Source organism: Microtus oregoni, unplaced genomic scaffold, assembly GCF_018167655.1.
Source record: "Microtus oregoni isolate MIOR12 unplaced genomic scaffold, Mior012 000043F_ref0000047, whole genome shotgun sequence".
NCBI classification, from domain to species: Eukaryota; Metazoa; Chordata; class Mammalia; order Rodentia; family Cricetidae; genus Microtus; species Microtus oregoni.
In genome coordinates this window covers 1,429,700-1,442,355 of record NW_024543210.1, presented here as the reverse complement: position 1 = coordinate 1,442,355, position 12,656 = coordinate 1,429,700, and the positions used below count along the sequence as shown (strand labels likewise).

The following is a 12,656-nucleotide window of genomic DNA, read 5'->3' as shown; positions in this document are numbered from 1 at the left end:
AAGCGAGTTCTAGGACAGCCAGGAGAACTGCTACGCAGAAAAACCCTGTCTCAAAAAAACAAAACAAAAAGCAAAAACCAACCAAAGAAAAAAGAATAGATTTACTTTATGATCAGGTGTAATGGTGCATGCCTTTGATCTCAGCACTTAGGAGGCAGAGGCAGGTGGATCTCTGTGAGTTTAAGGCCAGCCTGATCTACATAGTTAGATAGTCAGGACTACACAGAGACTCTGTCTCTAAAATAAACAAGAATAAGTTTACTGGGGCTGGAGAAATGGCTCAGTGGTTAAGAGCACTGGCTACTCTTACAGAAGACTCAAGTTCAATTCCCAGCACCCACGTGGTGTTCATAGCTGTCTGTAAGTAACTCCAGTTCTGGGGGATCCAAAGTTTTCTTCTGAATTCATTGGGCACCAAGTGTGCATCTAGTGCACAGACATACATGAAGGCAAAACACTCATACAAATACATAAATCTTAAATGACTCTTTGTATTTCACTGCACGTCCTCCCCGCACGGTGAGGGTTAGCAGGGCAAGCAGGTCTCCTGAGGCGCAGACCAGCACCAGCATACCCACACTTTCTCCACACATTGTACACCTGTCGTGTCTGAAGGGTGTAGAAGAGATGGGGCCTTGTCTCCTGTGATAAACATACAAGTCCAGGGCAGAGTGGGGAATTTGTTTGCCACAGGCCCCCAGGGTGGATGGAAAACTAGACGGGATGATGGTCTGGGGGACTGAAAGTCACAGTTCAACTTGGTGGTTTTTTTTTCCTTTTATTATTTATTTTTATTCTGTGTGTATGAGTGTTTTGTGTGCTTGGTGTCAACAGAGGTTGGAAGAGGGTTCCAGATCCCTTGAAACTGGACTTAATGGACAGTTATCAGCTGCCATGTGGATGCTGGGAATTGAACCTAGCTCCTCTGGAAGAGCAGCTGGTGCTTCTAATCACTGGACCATCTCTCCAGCCCCAGCTTGGTGTTTCTTGAAGTTGTTTATCAGTGATACTAGGAAGTGATCATTTAATTTTGAACCATATGGCAAGGATTATCAAACATATAGATAATATTTTAATTTTATTAGATGTATTCACTTTATGTGTGTATATTTTGTCTTCATGTATGGCTGTGTGCCACATGCATGTATAGTACCCTCAGACATCAGAAGATGACAGTGGATCCCTTGGAACTGAAGTTATAGATGGTTGTGAACCACATGTGGATGGCAGAGAATAGAACCCAGGTCCTCTGCAAGAGCATCAAGTGCTCTTAACCACTGAGCCCTTTCTCTGGCCCACATAGGTAGCATTTTATTGTTCAGTTACCTGCACACTTACTAAATGAAAGTGTTGGATTTGTGCAGGCTAGGTCAGAAGCAGGTCAGCACAGAGGGGTCAAGAGTTAGAAGACCTAGAAGGTGACCTGCCAATTCAGCAGGTATTTGGCACATGACCGTGGTCGGTCTGAATTCTTTATTAAGTTCAGAAGCCCAGTGCTAGTCTAGAGACTAGTAAAGTTCTGTTTCAAAACAGCAAAGTCCTGTTTCAAAGGGGGGGGGGGGGGGAGGGTTGAAGAAAGAAAGATAACAAATTTATTAAAGTGCCTCGTGTAGAAATTGTTGCAGAAGCACAGTCCCTTGACTGCTCGGGCTTATCTATCAGCTGTAGGATAGAGCCGCAGGAGAGGAGGGGGCAGGACTCCTCCAGCTGGGGCTTGGTGTTGAATCAGCTTTCCAGGGAAGCTTTGTGAGCTGAGTCCTGACTTGCTGACTTCACAGTTTTGGAGGAGGGAGGGTAGGGCATGTGGAAAGGGGTTGGCCATGTGTAGGAGCAGGGCTCAGTGCTAAGAAGACCAGTTCTTTTTTTTTTAATATTTATTTATTTATTATGTATACAATATTCTGTCTGTGTGTATGCCTGCAGGCCAGGAGAGGGCACCAGACCTCTTTACAGATGGTTGTGAACCACCATGTGGTTGCCAGGAATTGAACTCAGTACCTTTGGAAGAGCAGGCAATGCTCTTAACCTCTGAGCCATCTCTCCAGCCCCAGAAGACCAGTTCTTTACCAGTTTTGTTTGTTTTTCTGAGACAAGATCTTTCTGTGTAGCCCTGGCTGTTCCGGAACTCACTCTGTAGATCAGGCTGGCCCAGAACTCACAGAGATCCTCCTGCCTCTGCCTCCCTAGTGCTGGGACTAAAGGCGTGCTCCACCACCGCCAGTACTTGACCAGGGTTTGGAGGGAAATAAACGAGTTTGTTCTTCACTTGCCACTTGCGTCAGGCACCGTTTCTAGGAAGATGCCGAGGTGGGAAAGACACAGAGCCCTTGCCCTGCTGAGTTTGTATTCTAGGGGAAGGATTAGGCAAGGCAAGGATTAGCAGGAGGATTTTTGGCAGTGAGACAGCAGGTATGTTTATGAGGCAGCCAGAGGAGACTGGGAAGACTAATTGGCATTAGATGTAGGGATGCCCTCACTGAGGTCCTGGGTGATGATTCCATATTAAAGGGCTGACTGGAGGAAGGCACACAACTGGACTCAGCATTTCATGCATCTAAGCTTCCTTAGCAGACAAAGCGGCTAAGGAGTATGGAAGCTTAGACCTTCCCAGCACCCGAGATGCCGAGACTGGACTGACAAGAGTTCACAACAAGCCTGAGTTAGATAGTGAATTCTAGGCTAGCCTGTGAGGGACCCCTCCCCCCAATCCCAGCCAAAACAAAAACAAACAGAGCCAGGTATGGTGGCTCACAGGCCTGTCATCCCAGCACTTGGTGGGTAGAGGCAGGAGAATCTGAAGCTCTCGGGCATCCCTGGCTGCTTAGTGAATCAAGGCCAGCATGTGTTTTCCCATCTGAAAATAAAGGAGCTAAGGACGTGAGTGCTCACCCTTCCCTTCCCTCTGGCTGAGGTCAGACTCCAGCTGCTCTTTTGTGATGTGGTGTGAGAGTCCCATGAGGGTTTCCAGCCTGCATGTGGAGCACGTAAGCTAATCTCTAGAAGGGCTTTCTGCAGGAGGGTAGGCAGTGGGACGGATGGTGTTTCTGATTGACTGTTCTTCACTCCAGGTGCTAGGAAAAGATCACCCGGATGTGGCCAAGCAGTTAAACAACTTGGCCTTGCTGTGCCAGAACCAGGGCAAGTATGAGGAGGTGGAGTATTACTACCAGAGGGCCCTGGAGATCTATCAGACAAAGCTAGGGCCCGACGACCCAAATGTGGCCAAGACGAAGAATAACCTGGTATGTTCCAGATGGGCCGTGAGTCCCCTGCAGATAAAAATCCAGCTGTGTTTCTGTGAAGGCGCTGAGTGCTGTGTTTTATTTGAAGGCCTCCTGTTATCTGAAACAAGGGAAGTTTAAACAAGCAGAAACGCTGTACAAGGAGATTCTCACCCGTGCACATGAACGGGAGTTTGGTTCTGTGGATGGTAAGAAGTATTCTAAGCAAATGTATTGATTGTATGTATTTAAAAAAGTGGTTTCCAACTTGAATTGGCAATTATGCCCTAGTCCCCACAGCATGCTCACCCTACCCTTTTAAAGATTTTACTATTTTATATTGTCGTAGTTACTTTTCTATTGCTGTAAGGGACACCATGACCAAGTCAATTTATAAAAGAAAGCATTTAATTGGGAGTTTGCTTGTAACTTCCTACTCAGTGAATGAACGTTAGGGAGGGGTCCTGACTGCAGTGTGCCTGGGTGCTGTCCGCAGCCCAGTGAAGCCACCTCCTCTCATGCCCTTTCACAAGTGCACTTTACAGAGTCTGTGCTTGCTTCAGACACGGCTCTGCCAGCAACTCCAGAATCTTTGCTTAGAGTCATCATCCTGTCTAGTTTTCCGTCCACCCTGGGGACCTGTGGCAAATAAATTCCCCACTGTGCCCTGGACTTGTGTGTTTGTCACAGGAGACAAGGCCCCATCTCTTCTACACCCTTCAGACACGACAGGTGTTTAGTGTACAATGTGTGGAGAAAGTATGGGTGTGCTGGTGCTGGTCTGCGCCTCAGGAGACAGGTGTGGTCCTGCTTGCCCTGCTAACCCTCGTATGTATTTTTTTTTTTTGGAGACAGGGTTTCTCCATAGCTTTTGGTTCCTGTCCTGGAACTAGCTCTTGTAGACCAGGCTGGCCTCAAACTCACATAGATCCGCCTGCCTCTGCCTCCCGAGTGCTGGGATTAAAGGCGTGCGCCACCACCGCCCAGCTGAAATATGTATTTTATAGAATTGAAATTGCTGAATCAGGGCCTGGAGAGATGACTCAGTAGTTAAGGCACTGACTGCTCTTTCAGAGGTCCTGAGTTCAGTTCCCAGCACCTGCATGGCAGCTCACAACTGCCAGAGATGGGATCAGACGCTCTCTTCTGGAGTGCAGATGTGCATGTAGACAGAGCACCATGCACATAAATATATAATAAATCTTAAAATTGCTGAGTCTAAAACATTTTTTGTGTTTATTTTCTTGACAGAATCTCACATGAAACATTGAGCTAGAATTTTGAGTGTGTGGGAAAGTTCACAGGGTGATCCAGAGGGAATTCCTGTTAATTATCGCATGCACACATGTGGTTTTCTTTCACTTAAGCATTTGTTATTTATGCTAAAAATTATTTTTATGTGTATGGATGTTACAGAGTCTCATTTGACATCCTCAATGTGAGACATAACTGTCGCCTTCTGGTACCCTGGGTAGAGTTTTCCTGTCAGAATTAGGCCAGGGAGAGGATGAGTGGTTAGGTGCTCGCCATGTTCCAATCCCCAGGCATAGAGATGCCAGGCAGGTACGGTCGCCTCAGAAGAGGGAACAGACTCTCCGGTGCAAGCTGGCCAGAGACAAGCTGTGTTATTGCGTTCTGGGCTTGTTGAGAGGCCCTGCCTCACTGAGTACACCAGAAAGAGGGCTAGGAGGACTCCAGGCACCAACGTGGCGCCTCCATGTGTATATTCAGCATGTGCATGCTCACTCCCACATATGTCTGACATGTATACACCTATGAAAAACGGAAAATTCCTAAGAAGGCTCATATAAGCAACAAGATAAAACCTTGCAGTCACTGCTCAGTGGTTACTATGTAGCCTTGACTTTCTTGGAACTCCTTTGTAGACCAGGCTGTTCTGGAACTCAGCCTTCTGCCTGCCTGTCTCCCAAGTGCTGGGGTTAAAGGTGTGCACCATCTCATTTGGCTCCAGTTTTCTTATTCTTCAACTTATAAAGTCCTGTGTTTTCTTCCCTAGATGAGAACAAGCCCATCTGGATGCACGCCGAGGAGAGGGAAGAGTGCAAAGTAAGGCTGTGCACTGTGAGGGCTCTGATTGGATGGACTGCAGTCAGTCTGCATTCATCCTAATTCTCTGTTGCAATTAGGGGAAGCAGAAGGACGGGGCGTCTTTTGGAGAGTACGGTGGCTGGTACAAAGCCTGCAAAGTGGATAGGTAAGTCTGCCCGCCAAATCCAGACACATGGTCCCCTATTTCCTCAAAGCTTAGTCATCGAGCTGTGGGATGCTCAGCAGGTAGAGGGGCTTGCCATAAAAGCCATAGCCCGAGTTTGCGCCTAGGAGCTGACATGAACACAAGCTTGTCCTCTAACCTCCACATGAGGCTTATGCTCATGTGTGCTTACACACATGTATTACACATGCTAATAATAATGCCTCTAATCCTAGTACGTGAGAGCCAGATGCAGAAGGATCTTTGTGAGTCTGAGGTTAATATTGTTAGTTTATAGTTATATAGTTAATATAGGGAGTTTAGCCAGGGCTGTATAGTGAGTCCCTGCTTAAAAAAAAAGGCAAGAAATAACTTAAAAACCTGTTTTTGTCATAAGATCATTCATATTTACCTCCACACCCACTCATTGCAGCAGTGCGGGTGCTGGCCATCAGCATTCTTTATCACAAATGTCTAGCTGCAGGAGCAGGGGACACATACTGAGGAGCCTTCAGCAACTCTGTAGCACTTGGCACGTGGGCCTGGAAGCCAGTCCTTAGCCAACCCTTCTGTCTGCACAGGGTGATGTACTCTGCAGTAAGTGTGGGGCCCCTCTAGACTCTGCTCCTGTACCCATCCATACCTGCTGCTGGCCTAGAAACTTGCTGACGGCTGTAGTCTTAGCTTCTTTCCTATCAGCTACACGAGGACACGTGTCTGACCCTGGTTTGTCATAGTCTTCCTTTGGGTCCCCATTGCACTTGCTGCAGTAGGTGAAATTCATCTTTCCTTCTCTTATGTGCACCTGACTGAGGGACATGCAGGATGCCATCTCTATTTCTGTATGAATGCCTATCATTAACGAGAGGGAAATACCTCAAGATACAGATCTATACCAAAGCGGGTCTGCCTTATTTCTAACTTTGCATTTTATTTGGTGAGGAGGTCTTGACCTTAAGCTCTTGCTCTTTCTGTCTCAGCTTCCTGAGTGCTAGGATTACACAGGCACACCATCATACTGGCCTATTTCTGACCTTTTGTAGATACACGTGTGTACAGGTGCCCTTGCCCATGGATGTGTATGTGGAGGCCAGAGTAACATTGATGTTTAGATCTTTTATTGCTCTCTGTGTAAGTTTTTGAGACAGGGTCTCTCCCTGAACCTGGATCCTGTGTTTTGACTAGACTGGCTGGCCACAGAGTGATACCCACCTGTCTCCACTCCTCCAGTGTGTGGTTATAAGCATATGCCTCCATGCTTGGCTCTTATGTAAACACTGGGGATCCAAACTTAGGCCCTCATGATTGCGTTGTAGTTGACCCACTGAGAATCTTCACAGCCCCATACTTCCAACTTTAGCAAGACTTCTCTGTCTATTATGGCCACACTTCCATTCTGTCTCCAGCCCTTGTTTCCTTTACAGTGTCTGCCATAGCTGTCAGGTCAGGAGCTCTGGTGAGGCACGAAATAACCCGGCACAGACCAAGTTTTGCCTGCAGGGGAATCTGCTGACTACTGGGTAGACTAGCTACATGTTTCTGTGGCCATGCCAGGAGTTTGTGAGTGGCCAGTCTCTGGAAGAATGCTGTAGGGGTTTCTGTAGAGAGCTGTAGGGGCCAGCAGCACTGGGCATCAGGCTGCTTGAATGGCAAATGTCTTTCAGAAGGGTGTAGCACTGTCCTTAGTGTCCTGTTCCAGAGCAAAGTGTGATCCAAACCACTGCCTGGCTGTGCCACTAGAGCTGGAGAGTTGCTACATGCCCACAGAACACACAGATCAGATGTGCTGTTGATGGTGACTGTCCTGAGACCCACACTTAATGGGGCTGTGTTTTTGCATTCTTGTAGTCCTACTGTCACAACCACTTTGAAAAACCTTGGAGCACTTTACCGACGGCAGGGGAAATTTGAAGCTGCTGAAACGTTGGAAGAAGCTGCCATGAGGTCACGTAAACAGGTGTGCCCGTCACTTCTGCAGACTACTCTGGTGGAACTGTGATAGCCTTTTATGTGGCTGTTATTGAAAGCTTGATTCTGGCTTAGACTCTGAGGAACACTTGTCATAGTCACAGGACTGTGGACTTGATCCCCAGCACTGCAGGAAAAAAGAGTCTGTCAATCATCTATCTATCTATCTATCTATCTATCTATCTATCTATCTATCATCCATCCATCATCCATCCATCATCCATCCATCATCTATCTATCTATCTATCTATCTATCTATCCATCCATCATCTATCCATCTATCCATCCATCTATCATCTATCTATCCATCTATTATCTCTCATCTATCTACTATCTATCATCTGTCTGTCTGTCTGTCTGTCTCTCTACTATCGCCTGTCTGTATTTATTTTGGAGACAGGATTTTGCTTTGTAACCCTGACTGTTCATACATATACACACACAAATAAAAAATTTCAAATGTAAAATAATCTGGGTCTGGGGTCTGAGTCTGGTGGCTCAAACCTTTAATCCCAGGATTTTGGTGGTAGAAGCAGGAGGATCTCTGTGAGTTTATGGACACCCTGTTCTAAGTAGTGAGTTCCAGTTCAGTCAGGGCTACATAGAGAGATCCTGTCTCAAGCACAAAACAAAACAAAATGGACCCTGAAAGAAATGAAACAAAAAACAAAAGAGCATGGGTTTGCTGGGCGTGGCGGGTCATGTACCTTCAGTCCCAGCACAGCCTGGATAGAGAGACCCTGTCACGACCAAACATGGGTGTGGCCTTTTCATCATGCACTTGTATCATGTGTTTTGATGCACGTTCCTCATCACCCTCTCGTTATATTTAGCAACATAATTTTATTTATCTAAAATTTTCAAAAGGCCCAGACGTGGTGGTCTGTAATCTGAGTCCTCAGAAGGCTGCGGTAGAACAAGTGAACATTTGAGACCAACCTGGTGTTATAGGAGACCTTGTGTCAAAAACTAAAAAGATAGATGGAAAGGAAAGAAAGGACAGAATGGTGCTCTCCTTGTATCCACAGCTGAGTGAAGTACTGTGTTGTGGGCTGGCGGACAAGCAGAGCCCTTGGTGCTGCCCCTGTGGTCCTGGGTATAGGTCAGGTGCTCTGTGGCTTGTGTCATCAGCTGTGGGACTCTCTCCCTAGAGCACGGTCTGCATCCAGGCCTTGCTCTAGATTGCAGGCTGCGTTTTAGCAAGAGGAGCCACAGGGGTCATGAAGGTCCTGAGGAAGGACGTGTGAATGCTCTCCTGAGGACACTTCCTGCCCGGCAGCCACAGAAGCTTGGAATGGGACAAGTTCTCGCAGGAGCGTAGTGGCACACATAGCAGGGAGAGATGTGGAGGATGCATTGGGGTTAATTGTTGCTATCTGAGACGGACTGTCTGGTTTCCTAGACTGTCTCAAACTCTAGCAGAGGTCAGCCCTGAGCCTCTGGTCTTCTTGCCCGTCCCTCCCTCCCAAGTGCTGAGATTGTGGGTGTACCCATTGAGGCTGGTGTGTGTGGTGTTGGTGACAGACCCAGTGTGCATGCTGGGCGATCACTTAGTTAGGTGCATTTCCAGCCCAGACATTCTAGTGTGTCCATCATTACCTGGAACTCCGTATTTGCATACAGCACTTGTTTTGTTTTAAGTCTAGGCCCTATGTAACCAGGCTGGCCCTGAACTCTATCCTATCACTGCTGAGGTTACGGGTGTGCCATTGCACTAGCTTGCTTACATGGAGTACAGTTTGCACACCTGTGTGTATGCTCCTGAGTTTTGGCGATATATAACTCACACCCCTCCCTATGACCCTAGAAAGCCTAAATCCCGTCCCCAGGAACAACTGATCTGACTTTGCCTTGGTGACTTAAGAATTGATATCTGTGGGGCCAGTTTTTATAATGAGAGCTTAGTGGGTAAAGGAGTTTGCTATGCAAGCCTGCCAGCCTGAGTTCTGTTCCCCATAAACCTGCATGAGGGTGGCAGGAGAGAACCAACCAACTCACTGATACCCGTTGACCTCTTCCACATGGCTTTGTGTCAGGCATGTCCCCAGTAATAGCAGCAGTAAGTAGATAAAGGAATTGGACTCTTTGTCCCAAGTCTGAGAAGTCTTGTGAGATGTAAGTGCTAATGGGTCGCACCGTTCTCCCCGCTGGCTCATAGGGTCTTGACACTGTTCACAAACAGAGAGTGGCTGAAGTGCTGAATGACCCTGAGAATATGGAGAAGCGGAGGAGCCGGGAGAGTCTCAACGTGGACGTGGTCAAGTACGAGAGTGGCCCTGACGGAGGGGAGGAAGTGAGTATGAGCGTAGAGTGGAATGGGGTAAGTACAGTACACAGCTGGCTGCACTCGGGAACGCCGACCTGCCCCCAGCAGCACTTGCTGGCTGTTCTGTCTCACGCTAGACCCTCCACTTTTCGCAAATTAAGCACCAGGGAAGCTTTCTGTAAGTTTCTAACTTCTGCTAATCCTGAAGCTGTGTTGCTGGCAGTGGTTTCCTTCAGGAGTCCATGAAAGCTGACTGGCCTCTTGTAGCGCATGTGTGCATGCTGATTGCGCATCCTGGCTGTAAACCTAGCCCATAGTCTGACTTCCTGTAACCTAGGGATGGGGCTGGCTGACAACTAACTAGCTTTCCTAACCTGCCCATTTCCTTGCTAACTCAGTGCTCCTGACGTCACTGAGGAGGCCGCCCTGAAGCTGCTAGAGAGCCTTGAAGGGAGATGCTGTGCAGTGGGAGCTGCTTTTCAGAGAGCAGCTCAGCAACAGCCGTAGGAGCAGTTCTCCACTCTGCCTCAGTGGTCCTAAGCGTCATATCCACTTGACAGGTGTCCCAGCTTTGGCTTAGAACCCCTGCTTGGGTGTGAAACAAGCAGCTATGTGAGGGCTGTGTGGATCTGCTCCCCAGCCCTCCCCGGGACATCCTTACCAACTGCTTTCTGCCTTCAAGTGGGTTTCTGTAATGTGGGGGAAGATGCGGATGGTGGGCTGCTGTCTTTGGACCTTTCCTCAGGGAGAGTGTAAGCAAATTCAGCTCGCCAGGGATATCATTGACGTCCTTAAGTTGCACTGATAGTGTGGTTAGTTGTCATTGTGTGGTTTTGTCAAATTGTAGCTTGGGACTTCCTTACAGTCTGTCCTTCTCCTTGGAATGACTGACTCCAGACTTTACCTAGCCGGAACAGTTTGGGAGGAGCCAGTATCTTGATTCTACATCATGTACAAATATTAGTAGCTAGAGTTCAGGAGGAACATTCTTTCTTTCTGTGTAGCAGCTTTCTTGTTTTAGATTCTTCTGTGCCAAGACAGCCAGTCAGCATCCACTCTACTATTGAGTCTTGTTGGGCAGTGGTCCCAAACTGCAGCAGAGGCCTGGGGATGCCTGTCAGTGCCTGTCCTGTCAGAGCTGTGTACTTTCCTCTTACTGTTGGTTCCAGTTCCTGCATGCTTTGTCCAAAGGGCTTGTCCTGCTTGGTGGCCAGTGGCTTGCTTACAGATTTTAATGCTCTTGAGTGATATTCTGGGGGAGCTCTCCATTGAGACAGTATTTCTAGGTCTGTATGTATGTGAGTCCTATGTCAATGACATTGTCAACAACCCAGAGTCCACATCTGCATTGAGGACACACGGGGAAGAAGTGGTGATGCTTTTTCCCTGCAGGGGAGGGCACTTGGGACTTTTCCCCACCAGGCTGTGGTAGAGCAATGCTTCTCTCAGAGCGGACTTTTCTTCCTCATGCTCCTGTCCCGTCCCCCCCCCCACACACACGGCATACACGAGTGTACACTGGGATTGAACTCATGAACTCAGGGCTTTGTGCATGTTAGGCCAATGTTCTGTCACTGAGCTCTGTCCATAGCCTTGTTTATTTTGAATTTTAGTATATAGTCCAAGTTGTCCTTGAATTTGGAATCCTCAGCCTTCTGGGATTAATATACTCAATATATGTGCACAATATGCTCAGCTTAAAATCATACTTCGTTTCATTTTTTATTTTTATGCTACTGGGTATTGACTATAGGGCATCCGTATGCTGGGTAAGTTCCTCCCGCTGAGCTGTATCATATGCTGTCCCGTAGTCATATTTTCTATGTAGCCCTGACTGGCCTGAAACTTGCTACATAGACCAGGTTGGCCTTGATCTCAGAGATCTGCCTGCCTCTTGTCTCCCAAGTGCTGGAATTAAAATTTTGGGCCACCCCCACCTGGCTAAAATTGTAGGTTTTATTTTTATTTTTTTATTTATTTTTATTTATTTATTAAAGATTTCTGCCTCCTCCCCGCCACCACCTCCCATTTCCCTCCCCCTCCCCCGATCAAGCCCCCCTCCCTCATTAGCCCGAAGAGCAGTCAGGGTTCCCTGACCTGTGGGAAGTCCAAGGACCACCCACCTCCATCCAGGTCTAGTAAGGTGAGCATCCAAACTGCCTAGGCTCCCACAAAGCCAGTACGTGCAGTAGGATCAAAAACCCATTGCCATTGTTCTTGAGTTCTCAGTAGTCCTCATTGTCCACTATGTTCAGCGAGTCCGGTTTTATCCCATGCTTTTTCAGACCCAGGCCAGCTGGCCTTGGTGAGTTCCCGATAGAACATCCCCATTGTCTCAGTGTGTGGGTGCACCCCGCGCGGTCCTGAGTTCCTTGCTCGTGCTCTCTCTCCTTCTGCTCCTGATTTGGACCTTGAGATTTTAGTCCGGTGCTCCAATGTGGTTCTCTGTCTCTGTCTCCTTTCATCGCCTGATGAAGGTTAATATTCAGGAGGATGACTATATGTTTTTCTAAATTGTAGGTTTTTAAAAGATTCCAGTGCTCTTTAAAATACTGAACTGCTCCGTCCTCTGTTCCCTCAGGCAGTTATATCAGCCACAGTGTGCTCCCAGGAACACGATGGTGATTGAGCCACAGGAAGCTGTTCCTCAGCATTCAGAAGTAGCATTTAAAGCAGGATAACATTTGTCAAAACAAGGCTTGCTGGGTATTAACCATGGCTCTGCAGGAGCTGGCCCATGTGCTGGCAGAGGAGGAGAGCGAGGCATGAAGACACGGAGGGTTCTTAGGCCAATTTAAGCCAGGCTCTTGACCCTGCAGGAGACCTGTCTGGGAGTACAGGTCTTCCTCACCAGCGTGTGTCATGGTGATGGTGATGGCACTTCACGAAAACGGGGCTCCCTCAGGCTTACTGAGGTATGAGCTGTGGCTCTGTCAGATACTGCCATAGCAGGTCATCTCTAGTAGGGTGCATTTCCGAGAAAGTAGGC

At 47.7% G+C, this 12,656-nt stretch overlaps 1 protein-coding gene across 14 annotated transcripts in view; it reads left to right on the top strand.

Annotated features, from left to right (window-relative positions):
- The window catches only part of Klc1 (kinesin light chain 1), a 56,863-nt gene that overhangs the window by 26,433 nt on the left and 17,774 nt on the right, over nt 1-12,656 (top strand). For 4 of the 14 annotated variants that reach the window (XM_041633236.1, XM_041633231.1, XM_041633238.1 and 1 more), the window contains exons 8-13: nt 3,069-3,242; nt 3,331-3,430; nt 5,239-5,288; nt 5,369-5,436; nt 7,282-7,390; nt 9,560-9,694. In XM_041633236.1, the coding sequence (XP_041489170.1) occupies nt 3,069-3,242; nt 3,331-3,430; nt 5,239-5,288; nt 5,369-5,436; nt 7,282-7,390; nt 9,560-9,694 (636 nt within the window). Of the gene's footprint in view, nt 1-3,068; nt 3,243-3,330; nt 3,431-5,238; nt 5,289-5,368; nt 5,437-7,281; nt 7,391-9,559; nt 9,722-12,656 lie in introns of all 14 variants that reach the window. The other 10 variants (XM_041633233.1, XM_041633229.1, XM_041633239.1 and 7 more) reach the window with 3 other exon arrangements.